At 39.8% G+C, this 18,266-nt stretch overlaps 1 protein-coding gene across 1 annotated transcript in view; it reads left to right on the top strand.

Moving 5' to 3' along the window:
* Positions 1–18,266, top strand: part of USH2A (usherin) — a 923,574-nt gene that overhangs the window by 736,039 nt on the left and 169,269 nt on the right. The window contains exon 55 of the mRNA NM_001191425.2: positions 9,065–9,172. Within this exon, the coding sequence (NP_001178354.2) occupies positions 9,065–9,172 (108 nt within the window). The remainder of the gene's footprint in view (positions 1–9,064; positions 9,173–18,266) is intronic.

Below are 18,266 nucleotides of genomic sequence, written 5' to 3'. Positions count from 1 at the left end.
GGATGATACAAGCTGGAATCAAGATTGCCGGGAGAAATATCAATAACCTGAGATATGTACATGACACCACCCTTGTGGCAGAAAGTGAAGAGGAACTAAAAAGCCTCTTGATGAAAGAGGAGAGTGAAAAAGCTGACTTAAAACTCATCATTCAAAAAACTAAGATCATAGCATTTGGTCCCATCACTTCATGGCAAATAGATGAGGAAACAATGGAAACAGTGACAGACTTTATTTTCTTAGGCTCCAAAATCACTGCAAACGGTGACTGCAGGCATGCAATTAAAAGACTCTTGCTCCTTGGAAGAAAAGCTATAACAAACTTAGACAGCAGTATCAAAAAGCAGAGACTTTACTTTGCCAGCGAAGATCTGTATTGTCAAAACTGCATTTTCCAGTATGGATGTAAGAGTTGGACTATAAAGAAAGCTGAGTACCAAAGATTTGATACTTTTCAACTGTTGGAGATGACTCTTGAGAGTCCCTTGGACTGCAAGGAGATCAAACCAGTCATTCCTAAAGGAAATCAGTCCTGAATATTCATTGCAAGGACTGATGCTGATGCTGAAGCTCCAATACTTTGGCCACCTGATGTGAAGTACTGACTTGTTGAAAAAGACTCTGATGCTGGGAAGGATTGAGGCAGGAGGAGAAGGGGACAACAGAGGATGAGATGGTTGAATGGCATCACTGACTTGATGGACATGAGTTTGTGCAAGCTCCAGGAGTTGGTGGTGGACAGGGAAGCCTGGCATGCTGCAGTCCATGGGGTCCCAAAGAGTTGGATGCGACTGAACGACTGAACTGTAGGGAACTGAAACTTTAATTGGTATGTTATTTATGTGATCAAAGAAGCAACTTCCTTAGAGAATAACTGCATTTCTCAAAAGATACATTTAATTAATGTTTAGAATTCAGTGAAAAGAGGAGAAAAAAAATGAAATACAACATACCCAATTTTGTTTTTTAACTTTTGTATTAATTTGTGTTTTGAATGAAATCCTTTCATTATATTTCACTTTAAGAACAACTGCAGTGGTTTCTACCCTTTTTATATCATTCGGATACTATTTAATCTTTAGAGGGGAGGCAGTCATTGAAAATTTTCAGTGTGTTTGATATAACTTATCCAGTGGAGACCGCACAGGACTTGGTGTTAAAATCATTGGTTTGTCCCTACTCCAAGCCGAACATTTGTCTGCTGTGTCCCTATTTGATTCTCTGAACCTGTTTTCCTACCTTTGAGGCAGGAACAATATTTCTTGTTCTGGTGATATTAAAGGCAAAACCTCCTCACCTTTCACCAGACTTTTTCGTGTTCTTGCTAATTCTCTCTCCCATAATCTGGTACCTCTTTCTAGCTCGTATAAAGGCAGATCACCTCATGCACATAATAATAGCTGCTTATGCTTGCTGTGTGTAACATAGAAGACTCTGACCCTGTGTGTACACATGTAACATTATTAGCAATTATAAGAGTAGTATCACTTATAACTCTGTTTCTTGAAGGTTACCAAAACAGTTCAACCAGGGTTCACAAATGGGCACTTAAAGGCTCATGAAACAAACAACAAAAATCACATGTAGACTTTAGGTGTGGCTCACTCAAGGCTACCAAATGACATCAGTTCAGTTTAGTTCAGTCGCTCAGTCATGTCTGACTCTTTGTGACCCCATGGACTGCAGTACACCAGGCTTCCCTGTCCATAACCAACTCCCAGAGTTTACACAAACTCATGTCCATTGAGTCAGTGATGTCATCCAACCATCTCATCCTCTGTCATCCCCATCTTCTCCTGCCTTCAATCTTTCCCAGCATCAGGTCTTTTCTAATGAGTCAGTTCTTTGTATCAGGTGGCCAAAGTATTGGAGTTTCAGCTTCAAGACCAGTCCTTCCAATGAATATTCAGGCCTGATTTCATTTAGGATGGACTGGTTGGATCTCCTTGCAGTTCAAGGGACTCTCAAGAGTCTTCTCCAACACCACAGTTCAAAAGCATTAATTCTTCGGCACTCAGCTTTCTTTATAGTCCAACTCTCACATCCATACGTGACTACTGGAGAAACCATAGCTTTGACTAGATGGACCTTTTTTGCAAAGTAATGTATCTACTTTTGAATATGCTGTCTAGGTTGGTCATAACTTCTTCCAAGGAGCAAGCATCTTTTTAATTTCATGGCTACAGTCACCATCTGCAGTGATTTTGTAGCCCCCGCCCAAAAAAAATCTATCACTGTTTCCACTGTTTCCCCATGTATTTACCATGAAGTGATGGGACTGGATTCCATGATCTTAGATTTCTGAATGTTGAGTTTTAAGCCAACTTTTTCACTCTCCTCTTTCACTTTCCTCAAGAGGCTCTTTAGTTCTTCTTCGCTTTCAGCCCTAAGGGTGGTGTCATGTGAATATCTGAGGTTATTGATACCCCTCCTGGGAATCTTGATTCCAGCTTGTGCTTCATCTAGCCCAGCGTTTCTCATGATGTACTCCGCATATAAATTAAATAAGCAGGGTGACAATATACAGCCTTGACATACTCCTTTCTCTATATGGAAACATTCTGTTGTTCCATGTCCAGTTCTAACTGTTGCTTCTTGACCTGCATACTGATTTCTCAAGAGGCAGGTCAGGTGGTCTGGTGTTCCCATCTCTTGAAGAATTTTCCAGTTTGTTGTGATCCACAGAGTCAAAGGCATTGACTATGTGATCCACATAGTCAATAAAGCAGAAATAGATGTTTTTCTGGAATTCTCTTGCTTTTTTGATGAGGATGTTGACACTGTGATCTCTGGTTCCTCTGCCTTTTCTAAACCCAGCTTGAACATCTGGAAAATGAAAGTGAAGTCGCTCAGTCATGTCCGACTCTTTGCAACCCCAGGGACTGTAGCCTACCAGGCTCCTCTGTCCATGGGATTTTCCAGGCAATAGTCCTGGAGTGGGTTGCCATTTCCTTCTCCAGGAGATCTTCCCAAACCAGGGATCGAACCCAGGTCTCCCGCATTGTAGACAGACACTTTACCGTCTGAGCCAACAGTGTGAGATGAATACAATTGTATGGTAGTTTGAGCATTCTTTGGCATTGCCTTTCTTTAGGATTGGAATGAAAACTGACCTTTTCCAATCCTGTGGCCACTGTGGAGTTTTCCAAATTTGCTGGCATATTGAGTGCAGCACTTTCACAGCATCATCTTTTAGGATGTGAAATAGCTCAACTGGAATTCCATCACCTCCACTAGCTTTGTTTGTAGTGATGCTTCCTAAGGCCCACTTGACTTCACATTCCAGGATGTCTGGCTCTAGGTGAGTGATCATGCCATCGTGGTTATCTAGGTCATGAAGATATTTTTTGTGTAGTTCTTCTGTGTATTCTTGCTACCTCTTCTTAATATCTTCTGCTTCTGTTGTTGCTGCTGCTGCTGCTAAGTCACTTCAGTCATGTCTGACTCTGTGTGACCCCATAGATGGAAGCCCACCAGGCTCCCCCGTCCCTGTTCTTGCCTGGGACTCTCCAGCAAGAACACTGGAGTGGGTTGCCATTTCCCTCTCCAATGCATGAAAGTGAAAAGGGAAAGTGAAGTCACTCAGTCGTGTCTGACTCTTAGCGACCTCATGGACTCAGCCTACCAGGCTCCTCTGTCCATGGAATTCTCCAGGCAAGAGTACTGGAGTGGGGTGCCATCACCTTCTCTGCTGCTTCTGTTAGGTACATACCATTTCTGTCTTTTATTGTGTCCATCTTTGCATGAAATGTTCCCTTGGTATCTCTAATTTTCTTGAAGAGATCTCTAGTCTTTCCCATTCTTTTGTTTTCCTCTATTTCTTTCCTCCAGATGACATTTCCAGGACAAAGTTTCTTTTCATCTGAGCTTTTCTCCATTCTCAAGCTTTATGTGGTGGAAAAAGAACCATATAAAAATGAATGAAAGTTCTGTTTCTAAGCCTAGCTTTCAGTGGCCTGAATGAGGTCACAGAATGCTGCTACCGTTGCTCAGAATTGAATGTTGATATGTGTCCTGGCCTGGGCGAATTCAGCTCTCAACCAAGCACAAGGCCTGATGGTGGCCAAAGACTGGTTTCTCCAAAGAAACTTCAAGTTTTGTTATCAAAAATGTGTGACTATACTCTGGACGTTAAATATTACAGGTGTCGAGTTGCATGACACAAGCTAGTGAATGTCAGTTGAAATGAGTCTGAGTCTATGCTTGATCCACCTGGTGCTTTCACCTGGTCAGATGCTCTGCACTGCAGGGGCAGAAGCATCTCTGGGAGACAGACTGCCCATGAATAAGCCATTATCCGTGCCCCCTTCACTTCCAGCCTCTTGCCTCCCACTCTAATCTTTCTTGTTCTTCAAACTATGCTTCTTTTCTCCAGTTCCCTACTTCCACTCCTTTTGATTCGGAGATGTCTTTGAACTCTTCTGACTTATTTTTATAAGTTTTTCTTTTTGAAGTATAGTCGATTTACAGTGTTTCAGGTATACAGCAAAGTGATTCAGTTATATATGTGTATGTATGTGTGTGTGTGTATGTGTGTGTGTATATATATGTATATATATTTCAGATTCTTTTCCATTATATAGGCTATTACAAGATATTGAATATAGTTCCCTGTGCTATACTATATAGTAGTACCTTTTTGGTTATCATTTTCTGTTATCAGTTCAGTTCAGTCACTCAGTCACATCTGACTCTTTGTGACCCCATGGACAGAAGCACACCAGGCTTCCTTGTCCATCACCAACTCCTGGAACTTGCTCAAACTCATTTCCATGGAGTCAATGATGCCATTAAACCATCTCATCCTCTGTCATCTCCTTCTCCTCCTGCCTTCAATCTTTCCCAGCATCAGAGTCTTTTCCAGTGAGTCAGTTCTTTGCATCAGGTGGCCAAAATATTGGAGTTTTAGCTTCAGCATCAGTCCTTCCAGTGAATATTCTGGACTGATTTTCTTTAGGATGAACTGGTTTGATCTCCTTGCAGTCCAAGGGACTCTCAAGAGTCTTTTCCAACACCACAGTTCAAAAGCATCAATTCTTCAGCACTCAGCTGTCTTCATATCCAACTCTCACATTCATACATGACTACCAGAAAAACCATAGCTTTGACTAGATGGACCTTTGTTGGCAAAGATTATATATATATACACACATACACAGACACACAGAAAAATATTTTCTGTATAGTAGTAAGGCAATGGCACCCCACTCCAGTACTCTTGCCTGGAAAATCCCATGGACAGAGGAGCCTAGTAGGCTGCAGTCCATGGGGTCGCTAAGGGTCGGACATGACTGAGCGACTTCACTTTCACGCATTGGAGAAGGAAATGGCAACCCACTCCAGTGTTCTTGCCTGGAGAATCCCAGGGACGGGGAGCCTGGTGGGCTGCCGTCTCTGGGGTCGCACAGAGTCGGACACGACTGAAGCGACTTAGCAGCAGCAGCAGCCCTTTTCCCCTTTGGTAACCATAAGTTTCTCTTCTATGTCTGTGACTATATTTCTGTTTTGTAAATAAGTCCACGTGCATCCTTTTTTTTTTTTTCAGATTTTACATACAAGTGGTATCATATGTATGTCTTTCTCTCTCTGACTTACCTCACTTAGTTTGATAATCTTTCGACTTTTTGACCAATGCTCTCTGCTTAATACTCAGTTCTGCATCCTGCCCATCACCCTTAATTCTAGTATTCCAGTGTCTCCAAGAGATGTATATTCCTTCACTAACTCTGGCCTGATCCTCTACTAAACCACCCCACCTCTCTCCATTTAAACACCTTGTTACAGACTCCGTGGGCACACCTTCCTCAGTCTATCAAAACTTCTTTAAAGGCTGATTGCTCTGCTGTTGTACCACCTCCATACACCTGTCTTCTAGTGTGAAATGGATGACACTCAACCCCCTTTAGAAAAATTTTGTAAGGAAAAAACAATTTCTATTTTTATATATGTAGATTTTCTTTTAGCTACAGTCCTCATTACAAATACCTTCAGTCTTCTAATCAATCTTAGTACACCTCTGGGATGATGTTTTCTTTTCTTTCCTAAGACACATCCTAAATTGTCCTTCAAAAGTCTGAAACCAAACCAAACAGAATACAAAATGTGGAAGAGAACAAAGGGTTTTTTTTTTTTGTCAGACTATTCCAGAGAAAAATCAAGTATTGCTTTATTTTTGCTAGCCATACTTAAGCCTGACATTCAGAAGAAAAATCTAGAAAATATTTATTGTTCATAAATTATATTAATCTTGTTTTTATTTTAATAGTATTATGCAAGTAGAAAAGAATCTCCTACTCAATGAAACTGATGCTGTGAGCAAGAGTCCCTATGGAATTAAGAGGAAGGGCCTGTGTGGTCACAGCACACTCGTGATGGTACATGGACATATCATAGCATCACAACCATGCCATGCTTATTGGATGCTTTTATGCCCTGGTCTTCCTTAAACAATTTTTGAAACACATTGAATACATGGGGAGAAATGATTTTAAAAACATTCAAAGATACCATCCTTACTCTCAAAGGGCTTACCTTCTAAGTGAGAAAGTAAGATATTCAGATACAATGGTGTTACAAGGGTCAAGACCCCATTTTTCAGTAATGGGAGTAAAGAAGGCAACTTTGTCAGACTAAATCAGTCACCGCCATCCCCGACCTTCATTCTTAAATGTTTCTCTTGAGCTCTGTATTTTATAATCTTGAGCATTTTCCTATAAGCTTTTATCAAACCCACAAGGCTTGAAAATGGCCTAGATCTTTCATCATATTCCTCATCTGTAAATCAGGTAAATATCAGAAGTATGTAAATCCTCCATAGCAGCCAAGTAGAAGATTATAATCAAATAAGTATCCACATCTTATCATTAAATTGATAAGGAAACACTAAGTGTTTTGAAGCTGAATCCCAGAGCAGCTCCCGCTACAGAACATTACGGCTTTAGCAGAGAAGCCAGACTACTGCTCCAATTCTAAGTGAACTAGTTAATTAATTTTTTCCCTTCACTTAACGAGCACCTACTTTGTGCCTGTCACTATTCAAAGGACACAGTTGTGGGCAAAACCAAGTCCTTGTTCTTTTTGAGGTTATGTCACAGAGGTGGAGACAAGCAATAAATAAATAAACGTAATAAAACATCAGATAGTGTGGAAGGCTATGAAAGAAGAAAGTAATTTGAGAGGATAAAAAGTACTGGTTGTTGTGTGTAGATAAACTGACCAAAATCTTTTAAAATATAGCATTTGAATAGATATACGTAAAGTGACAGCTGCTGCTACTGCCAAGTCGCTTCAGTCGTGTCCGACTCTGTGCGACCCCATAGACGGCAGCCCACCAGGCTCCCCCATCCCTGGGATAAATGTCTGGAAGAAGAGTCCGCTCACCAAAAGAACAGGATATGTGAAAACATAGTTCAAAATTCATGAAAAAATAAGTATAGAAATTTATTGGATCCCTGTTGTAACTTAGCCCAATTATTTGACATAGATATTGTCCTGTTCTTTTATCAGAAAATATTTTTAAAGCTTTGGCTTTGTTTTACTTTTCCCAAGAGTCAAGGAAATGAATGTTAGCCTTGATGTATTCTTGTTGAATGCTGCTGTCTTAAAGTTGCTTCTGCTAAAATAAAGTACTACTCTAAGTACTTCTCAACAGCCTTAGAGACTAGATGCAGTGATTCCTTATTTTACAGATCAGTAGATCAAAGCAGAATGAAGCTAAGTAACTTCTGAAAGGTCACTGGCCATGCAGTGATGAAATCTAACAATATATTACTTTATTTTGTATTGGGTTATAGCTGATTAACAATGTTGTGACAGTCTCAGGTGGACAGGGAAGGGATTCAGCCATCCATATGCATATATCCTTTTCTCCCCCAAACTCCCCCTCCCATCCAGGCTGCCACATAACATTGAACAGAGGTCCCTGTGCTATGCAGGAGGAACTTGTTGGTGATCCATTTTAAATATAGCAATGTGTACAAACAGAGAAGGAGAAATATCAAAATGACATTCCTTATATATGGAATCTAAAATTAAGTGATACAAATGAACTTACAAAGACAAACAGACTTAGGAAATGAACTTATTGTTACTGGGGGCGTGGAGGGGGCACAGTGGGGGGAAAGGATACTTAGGCAGTTTGGAATGGATATGGAACAATATATAACTGTTGTCTGTGGATTGCCAACAGATACCAGTATATCTGTTGTTGGTGGATTGCTGTTCCTTCTTTTCCTGAGAATTTATTGAGCAATTACTGTGCTACATTATACATCTTATTATAAAAGAAATATAAACACTGTTCCCTCTTCATAATATGTCTAATCTATGTGTAAACACAAAAACAACATACCTTGTGAAAAACTACAGAATTGTGAGATGGTACAGTAGGAGCATATATGGTAAAGAAATGCAAAGTTAAAAGTTAATATGAGCTGAATATGGCTTGAGGCTAAAAATGTTGACTCTAACCTTTTTATTTTTTTTTTCTCCCTGCCCCTGTTCATATAAGAAGCAATTGCAGAAACTGGGATGGTTAGCCTGGAGAAGAGAAAACTCAGGGGGGATTTGATAACTGTCTACAAATATTTGAAGAACTGTCATGTGGAAAAGAAATTAGATTTGTTCTCTGTGTCCCTAGTGGGTGGAAGTATTAGAAAGAATTCACCACAATATAAAGAAGGACTTTCACACCAAACAAAGAGAACTCTAGAGCTCTCTAGAGATGGAATAGGCTGTTTGGGAGATGGAGCACCTCGATTCTCTAGGCAGGGGAGTCTCTTCACTGATACCTGGTACAGGGGAATTAATGGAAAGATGGATGGATGGATGGATGACAAGAATTTTCAGATCTCTTTGAAGGCTTAGAATTTGTTGTTTTATCAGTTGAGAAATGAAATGTCTTTTAATACTGAGCTGCTTATGAAGTTCCTTTCCCCCTTGGAGTGTTTTCTGCTCTTAAAAATTTTGGATATCATATCTGCAACTCTGCATGTGACTGCTAGTGTTTACCTGATAATAAATAATCCTCTCAAGAGGTACTTGATTTCTTGTTTGCTCTTTCTAGGTCTCCAGCCATACACCAACTACAGCTTCACACTTAGGGCTTGTACATCTGCTGGATGCACTTCAAGTGAGCCTTTTCTAGGTCACACTCTGCAGGCAGCCCCTCAAGGTAATTAAATACCCGTGGTTGGGAAAAAGAAGTTTTCATATGATATTTTGACATGAACTCTATAAACTTTATCATAACAAACAAGGAAGAAGAACTAAAGTATATGGATCCAAAATAATATTCTAGCTTCCCGTTTTTCAAGTTTAAACTATAAGTCTCCCAAGGCAGTTTGCTTTCAATTCCTTAGATGTGGTTTTCCTTGGAAGAAAAAAGATACTATGTACTTGGATATGAAATTCCTCCAAAAATCAAAGGTTAAATATTCCCAGGGCAGCTAAAATATAACAAGCACCACCACTCCATGTTGAAGCTGATAAAAATATTCACTGCCCACAAGAATTTGCAATCGAGTAGAAGTGATAGGGTAAGTAACCAAATTGACATGAAGAGAGAGAATCTTAGAATGGGATGTTAAATGAGAATTAATGAACACAATGCTCAGGTTAATCTTGGAAGGGAGAGATTACAACCCATCAGGGACTTCAAGAAAGATCTTAGAGGGTGGATGCCTTCTGAGATCGACCACAAGGATCAAGGGATTTGACAAGTGAACAGATGGAGGAAATATACTATCAAACACAGCTTGAGAGATTGGGAAGTGGGACCATCACCTTAGAAATCAAATTGGCAATGTCTGTTAAATGTAAAATGTTGATTCCCCGTGACAGAGCAGCTTCAATTTCATTATCTAATGCCAGAAAATAACATTTCCACAACTGCACCAGGAGGCATGTACCAGGATGTCTACTGAAGCCTTTATTGTTGTGGAATGCCAAGATATTGGAAGCAATCTAAATGTCTTTGAGTGGGGAATTGCTAAATTTATTCAGATATATTCACGTTATGGAATTCCATCAATTCAAAGAAACAAGGTGATCTGTACATATAATGTAGAGTTATAGAACTGTGTTAATATATGGCATCTTTATGTCTAAAGCCACACATAGAAAACTATATTCATTTCTATAGATAAATGCATAGGAAATATTCTGGAAGCATACATATCTACCTGATAACAGTGGTCTTTGGGTTAAGAACTGGGACAGATAGTATCATTTACTTTTAGAAGAAAAATATACTCAGAAACTTGGGCTAGTGATCAACTAATTATTTTGTTAATCTTTATTATCTGCTGTTTTCCATGTGGGGAAACAAGAGGCATAAATAAACTTCTGAACAGAAATGTAATATTAATGCTCATCAAAGAGTCCTGAACTACTTGTCCATTACTCTTCTAATGAAGGGGTTGTTGTACCTCAGAATATTAGACCTGAACTTCCTACCAGTAAATGGGGAATAAAATGGAAAATTCCACATATGGGGCATATGGCTCCTCACCAGGAATTCACTAATGATGTTTTCTATATAAAGAATGTTTCATGTCAAAAAGCTTAGTGTTCCTTTGAAAGGAAGAAACCAGCAGTGGATTTTTTGGAAAGGTAAACTATCAAATGGATACTTTGATGATAATGGATAATTTCTAAAGGATCTATCAATCAGTTTTGGCTGAAACTCCAGCCTGATAGAAGAACAGGGCCTCTCCACTTTGCTCATCCAATCCATATATTTAAATTCTAAGGCAATATGGATCTCTACTCTCACTTTGTCCAAAACAAAAAACATTTTCTTGAAAAAGCTCAGATTTCATGACTTAAAAATTATAGCTTTCAACAGTGCTGGGGAGTATGAGATGAGAAATGTTTTACTTGATTTGCTTTTTAACTTTATCCACCTTTGCTTTAACACTAATAACTGTGCAAAGAAACAGTAAACTAAATGGGCTTTCCTCTGCAGAAGGAACCTGGATTTAGAATCCATTTTCCGGCTGCATAAGTGCCAATTCTGAATAACTTGTATGAGAAATAAATGTAGTCTGAGTGCTTAACTTGGAGGTTGTAAGGGAACAAAGCAGCAGTAACATTAAGTTGTGTTGTTTTGCTAAAGTGGAAATAAACGTATTATATCCTCTTAAATTAATAATCCAAGTATAACTAATTTTAAAAGGCCTAGTTGAGTGATCAGACATAATTTGATGGTCTAACATTTGAGTGTCTAAGTAGATATGGAGAGAATTAAAGGAAGCATTTGTTCACAGCCACCCTGAGAGTTCCTTATGTCTGTCATTTTCAATCTATTTAAAAAAGAAGCTAAAACATATTATGACCTCATTGGTAAGCTGGTCCTGATTCTCTATAATTTTGGCCTCCTGGAAAACGGTGTAGCCTTAGTCAAGTAGTGGGAAGAGCTTGAACTGGATTATTGCTCTCTTGTAAGAATTGCTGCTTGTGTCTCAGATGGTAAACACTCTGCCTGTAATGCAGGAGACCGGGGTTCGATCCCTGGGTCAGATAGTTCCCCTGGAGAAGGGAATGTCTACCCACTCCAGTATTCTTGTCTGGAGAATCCCAGGGACAGAGGAGCCTGGCAGGCTACAGTCCATGGTGTCACAAAGAGTTGGATATGACTGAGCGGCTAACACATTTACCCATGATATCCTTCCTTGAAGATTAAAGACTATTTGTTTTTACCCACACATCCACTGTGCTCAGCACAAAAAAATGACACATTTGACTAGAATGTTAAATCAACAAATGAACAAATATTGAACAGTCCAGAAGTCAATGCATTTCTGACATTAGCCAATGAAGAATTGGTTCTTTTTATTAACTTCCAAGGGAAAGACAATCCACAAAAAATGTTGGTATTTTTGACTTGGAACGATTCATATGGATTTAAGAAATGGGTAATATTGCATTTCACTCAAGACAAAGTTAAAACAAATCCAGTAGACATGTTCCTTTTTTAGCTGCTATATATCAAGAGAGCAACCAAGGTTTCCTTCTGACCTTTCCCCCTTAAACCTCTCAGCTAGTTTACCTGCTCCCCACCCCACTTCTAGATGATTTCCCCCATGACCATCCATTTCCTTCTCTTCAGTTCAGTTCAGTTCAGTCTCTCAGTCGTGTCCGACTCTTTGCAACCCCATGAATCACAGCAGGCCAGGCCTCCCTGTCCATCACCAACTCCAAGAGTTCACTCCAACTCACATCCATTGAGTCGGTGATGCCATCCAGCCATCTCATCCTCTGTCATCCCCTTCTCCTCCTGCCCCCAATCCCTCCAAGCATCAGAGTCTTTTCCAATGAGTCAACTCTTTGCATGAGGTGGCCAAAGTCCTGGAGTATCAGCTTTAGCATCATTCCTTCCAAAGAAATCCCAGGGCTGATCTCCTTTAGGATGGACTGGTTGGATCTCCTTGCAGTCCAAGGGACCCTCAAGAGTCTTCTCCAACACCGCAATTCAAAAGCATCAATTCTTCAACTCTCAGCTTTCTTCACAGTCCAACTCTCACATCCATACATGACCACTGGAAAAACCATAGCCTTGACTAGACAGACCTTTGTTGGCAAAGTAATGTCTCTGCTGCCTCAGTTCTGCCCTCCCATTGTGTAGAGTGGTTTTCTGATGTCACTGAGACCCAGGCTTTGTGAGGGAGGTAGATTCTTCCCCTGAGACTTAATAAGACCTCTCACCAAAGGCAAGTCTTATTCTATCAATGATTTCTTGCAGTTGCCAAGATAAAAGTGTCTCCACATCATTCAGTTCAGTTCTGTTCAGTTGCTCAGTCATGTCCAACTCTTTGCAACCCCATGGAGTGCCTCACGCCAGGCCTCCCTGTCCATCCCGGAGCTTGCTCAAACTCATGTCCACTGGGTCAGTGATGCCATCCAACCATCTCATCCTCTGTCATCCTCTTATTCTCCTTCCTTCAATCTTTCCCAGCATCAGGGTCTTTTCCAGTTAGTCATCTCTTCACATCAGGTGGCCAAAGTATTGGAGTTTCAGCTTCAACATCAATCCTTTCACTGAATATTTAGGACTGATTGCCTTTAGGATGGACTGGTTGGATCTCCTTGCAGTCCAGGGGACTCTCAAGAGTCTTCTCCAACACCACAGTTCAAAAGTAAAAATAGAGCACTTATTAGTTTTTCACACATTCCAGTTTCATCTTATAGATCACACCAATGGACACAGGGTTATCAGCAAATGGACAGAGCTTTCTCCTGCTTATATAAATATAAAACTCAAGTTTTATTTAAAACATAAGCAACTCCAAAATGTGGCTTCATTTTATTTCATTGACTCCTCTCTACCCACAGGCTACACTGACTGATTCAAAACAGAAACTAAGCAATAGCCTTTTCTAGAACAGTGGTGATTTTTTAAAACATCCTTCAGGGTGAGAAAAACAGGATTGCAGGGAGCAGATTATGAACCAAAGCTTTATACTTTATCTCTTAAATCAACAAATTAACGTCATGTTTAAATCAAAACTCTAATTAGTTGGTTGAGTCACTTAGCAGCTGTTGGCAGAGAGACCCAGACATAAAAGTATGTTATGATTTGTGTATTTATCCAAGTATCTAACATAAAGTGAGCTTTCAGAACAAAATGAACTACTTTCTTCTCAGAAGTAGGTTGTTCTTAGAAAATCAGTAAGATTGAGCCATGTTTAAGTCTATCTTGATTCTTCCAGAGTGTTGCAAGTAAATTGCATTTGAATGCCCTGAGATTTTTTTCCTATAAAAGTGTTGAAATCTTACCCTTTACTGAGTAACTTACACAGGAGATACAATAAAAACCTATTGATTATTGGAAACCTAATATTGAAATGCTCTTGATCCCTGTCTCCTGTATAATGTCATGAAACCCCATCCATAGTTCATCAGGCACTCTGTCTATCAGATCTAGTCCCTTAAATCTATTTCTCACTTCCACTGTATAATCATAAGAAATTTGATTTAGGTCATATCTGAATGGTCTAGTGGTTTCCCCTGCTTCTTCAATTTAAGTCTGAATTTGGCAATAAGGAGTTCATGATCTGAGCCACAGTCACCTCCTGGTCTTGTTTTTGCTGACTGTATAGAGCTTTTTCATCTTTGGCTGCAAATAATATAATCAATCTGATTTTGGTGTTGACCATCTCATGATGTCCAAGTGTAGAGTCTTCTCTTGTGTTGTTGGAAGAGGGTGTTAGCTATGACCAGTGCATTCTCTTGGCAGAACTCTATTAGCTTTTGCCCTGCTTCATTCCGTACTCCAAGGCCAAATTTGCCTGTTACTCCAGGTGTTTCTTGACTTCCTACTTTTGCATTCCAGTCCCCTATAATGAAAAGGACATCTTTGGGTGTTAGTTCTAAAAAATCATGTCGATCTTCATAGAACCATTCAACTTCAGCTTCTTCAGCTTTACTGGTTGGGACATAGGCTTGGATTACTGTGATATTGAATGGTTTGCCTTGGAAATGAACAGAGATCATTCTGTCGTTTTTGAGATTGCATCCAAGTACTGCATTTTGGACTCTTGTCAACCATGATGGCTACTCCATTTCTCCTAAGGGATTCCTGCCCACAGTAGTAGATATAATGGTCATCTGAGTTAAATTCACCCGTTCCAGTCCATTTTAGTTCGCTGATTCCTAGAATGTCAACGTTCACTCTGGCCATCTCCTGTTTGACCACTTCCAATTTGCCTTGATTCATGGACCCAACATTCCAAGTTCCTATGCAATATTGCTCTTTACAGCATTGGACCTTGCTTCTATCACCAGTCACATCCACAACTGGATATTGTTTTTGCTTTGGCTTCATCCCTTCATTCTTTCTGGAGTTATTTCTCCACTGATCTCCAGTAGCATATTGGGCACCTACTGACCTGGGGAGTTCCTCTTTCAGTATCCTATCATTTTGCCTTTTCATACTGTTCATGGGGTTCTCAAGGCAAGAATACTGAAGTGGTTTGCCATTCCCTTCTCCAGTGGACCACATTCTGTCAGACCTCTCCACAATGACACATCCATCATGGGTTAGAGAAATGCAAAAAAAGCAAAATGGCTGTCTGAGGAGGCCTTACAAATAGCTGTGAAAAGAAGAGAAGTGAAAAGCAAAGGAGAAAAGGAAAGATACAAGCATCTGAATGCAGAGTTCCAAAGAATAGCAAGGAGAGATAAGAAAGCCTTCCTCAGCAATCAATGCAAAGAAATAGAGGAAAGCAACAGAATGGGAAAAACTAGAGATCTCTCCAAGAAAATTAAAGATACCAAGGGAACATTTCGTGCAAAGATGGGCTCGATAAAGGACAGAAATGGTATGGACCTAACAGAAGCAGAAGATATTAAGAAGAGATGGCAAGAATACACAGAAGAGCTATACAAAAAAGATCTTCACGACCCAGATAATCACGATGGTGTGATCACTGACCTAGAGCCAGACATCCTGGAATGTGAAGTCAAGTGGGCCTTAGAAACCATCACTATGAACAAAGCTAGTGGAGGTGATGGAATTCCGGTGGAGCTATTTTAAAAACTGAAAGACAATGCTGTGAAAGTGCTGCACTCAATATGCCAGCAAATTTGGAAACCTCAGCAGTGGCCACAGCACTGGAGAAGGTCAGTTTTCATTCCAATCCCAAAGAAAGGCAATGCCAAAGAATGCTCAAACTACCACACAATTGCACTCATCTCACATGCTAGTAAAGTAATGCTCAAAATTCTCCAAGCCAGGCTTCAGCAATACATGAACCGTGAACTTCCTGATGTTCAAGCTGGTTTTAGATAAGAGACAGGAACCAGAGATCAAATTGCCAACATCCGCTGGATCATTGAAAAAGCAAGAGAGTTCCAGAAAAACATCTATTTCTGCTTTATTGACTATGCCAAAGCCTTTGACTGTGTGGATCACAATAAACTGTAGAAAATTCTGAAAGAGATGGGAATATCAGACCACCTGACGTGCCTTTTGAGAAACCTATATGCAGGTCAGGAAGCAACAGTTAGAACTGGACATGGAACAACAGACTAGTTCCAAATAGGAAAAGGAGAACGTCAAGGCTGTATATTGTCACCCTGCTTATTTAACTTATATGCAGAGTACATCATGAGAAAAGCTGGGCTGGAAGAAGCACAAGCTGGAATCAAAATTGCCAGGAGAAATATCAATAACCTCAGATATGCAGATGATACCACCTTTATGGCAGAAAGTGAAGAGGAACTAAAAAACCTCTTGATGAAAGTAAAAGAGGAGAGTGGAAAAAGTTGGCTTAAAGCTCAACATTCAGAAAACGAAGATCATGGCATCTGGTCCCATCACTTCATGGGAAATAGATGGGGAAACAGTGTTACACTTTATTTTTGGGGGCTCCAAAATCACTGCAGATGGAGATGCAGCCATGAAATTAAAAGACGCTTACTCCTTGGAAGGAAAGTTATGACCTACCTCGATACTATATTCAAAAGCAGAGACAGGTGCCAGAGCCGCGAGCTGGCGCCAGCGCTGCCGGGCCAGAGGCCAAGTAAAACAAACAAACAAACAAACACAAAAGCAGAGACATTACTTTGCCAACAAAGATCCATCTAGTCAAGACTATGGTTTTTCCTGTGGTTATGTATGGATGTGAGAGTTGGACTGTGAAGAAAGCTGAGGGCCAAAGAATTGATGCTTTTGACCATGGTGTTGGAGAAGGCTCTTGAGAGTCCCTTGGACTGCAAGGAGATCAAGCCAGTCCATCCTAAAGGAGATCAGTCCTGGGTGTTCATTGAAAGCACTGATGCTGAAGCTGAAACTCCAGTACTCTGGCCACCTCATGCAAAGAGTTGACTCATTGGAAAAGACCCTGATGCTGGGAGGGATTGGGGGCAGGAGGAGAAGGGGACGACAGAGGATGAGATGGCTGGATGGTATCACCGACTCAATGGGCATGAGTTTGGGTAAACTCTGGGAGTTGGTGATGGACAGGGAGGCCTGGCATGCTGCAATTCATGGAGTCACAAAGAATTGGACACAACTGAGCGACTTAACTGAACTAAATATTGAAATGAGTTTTTAAAAGCTTAAGAAGAAAGTTATAGCATCTATTCATAAAATGAACAGATGACAACATGAAATGGGAGATTGATCTTTCGCATTGCTAGGTTCTCCATCAATATGTTTTTATACTTACAAAGAGTACTTAAATCTTACACCTTGAATTACAGTTGTTTATATATGTGTTTTATCTTTCATACAGAAGGGTATCAATTCCTTGTAAGAATGAGCCATATCTTAGTCATATTCGCATTCCATAAGTATAATAATTTGAAGGATATATATTTCAATAAATTTATTCAGTTAATATTTATTAGGCATTGTGCTACCCATAAAGGTACATGGACTACTAATACAGAGCAGATCCCTGCCTTCATGGGGCTAACTTTGTATTAAAAGCAGGAGAGAGAAATAGTCATAAAAACGTGAAAATAATGATGATATAAAAAAAGGATTATGATGTTATGCGTGTTGAGAGGAAAATAGAAAAGGGTATATATATGATCAAGAGGAACAAGGTAGGGCTCACTTTAGATTGTGTTAAAGTTATGGTTATGCAATAGTGGTCAAATAAGCCCCCCCAATAAGATGATATTTACACAGGTCACTGAACTTGGAGAATAAAATGCATAATTTTCATGGTGTCATGAACAAAGATGTTCCAGGTGTAGGGACTGGAAGTGCAAAAACTCAGTGGTGTGAAAGAAGTTGAAGCATTCTTAGGATAGAAATGAGGCTGTGTGGCTGGAGCTTCGTGAATGAGAGAGAGAATGGTGCCGGGTAGGCCAGAGCCAGGAAAATGTAGGACCATACAAGTTATCATTAGGAATTGGAGTTACACTATATGAACAATTACAGAAGGGTTGTGTATTTTACAAAGGTTACGCTAGCTTAAATACACACTTTATATACTTTTATAAAGGTTACAATGAAATAAAGATGGACAAGATTTAAAACATGGACACTACTTTATCACAGGAGTTCATGAGAGGGAGAAATGTAGTTTGGATCAAGAGAGGTAAAAATATAAGGACTATACACATTCAGAGTAGAATCTGCAGGACTTGATGATAGATTCCATTTAGGAGTGAAAAACTAAAAGCCTCAAGGATAATTTTTTGTGTTTTCCCCAAGAAAATGAATGGATAAGAGTGGAGGACAAATAGATGGTAGACCAGAAAACCAAGGGTTCCATTTTTAGATGTTTTAGGTTTTTGAAATGTAATTAGTC

Source organism: Bos taurus, chromosome 16 (genome assembly GCF_002263795.3).
Source record: "Bos taurus isolate L1 Dominette 01449 registration number 42190680 breed Hereford chromosome 16, ARS-UCD2.0, whole genome shotgun sequence".
NCBI lineage: Eukaryota > Metazoa > Chordata > Mammalia > Artiodactyla > Bovidae > Bos > Bos taurus.
The sequence above is the reverse complement of the archived record's forward strand: the minus strand, read 5'-3'. Positions and strand labels throughout refer to the sequence as shown.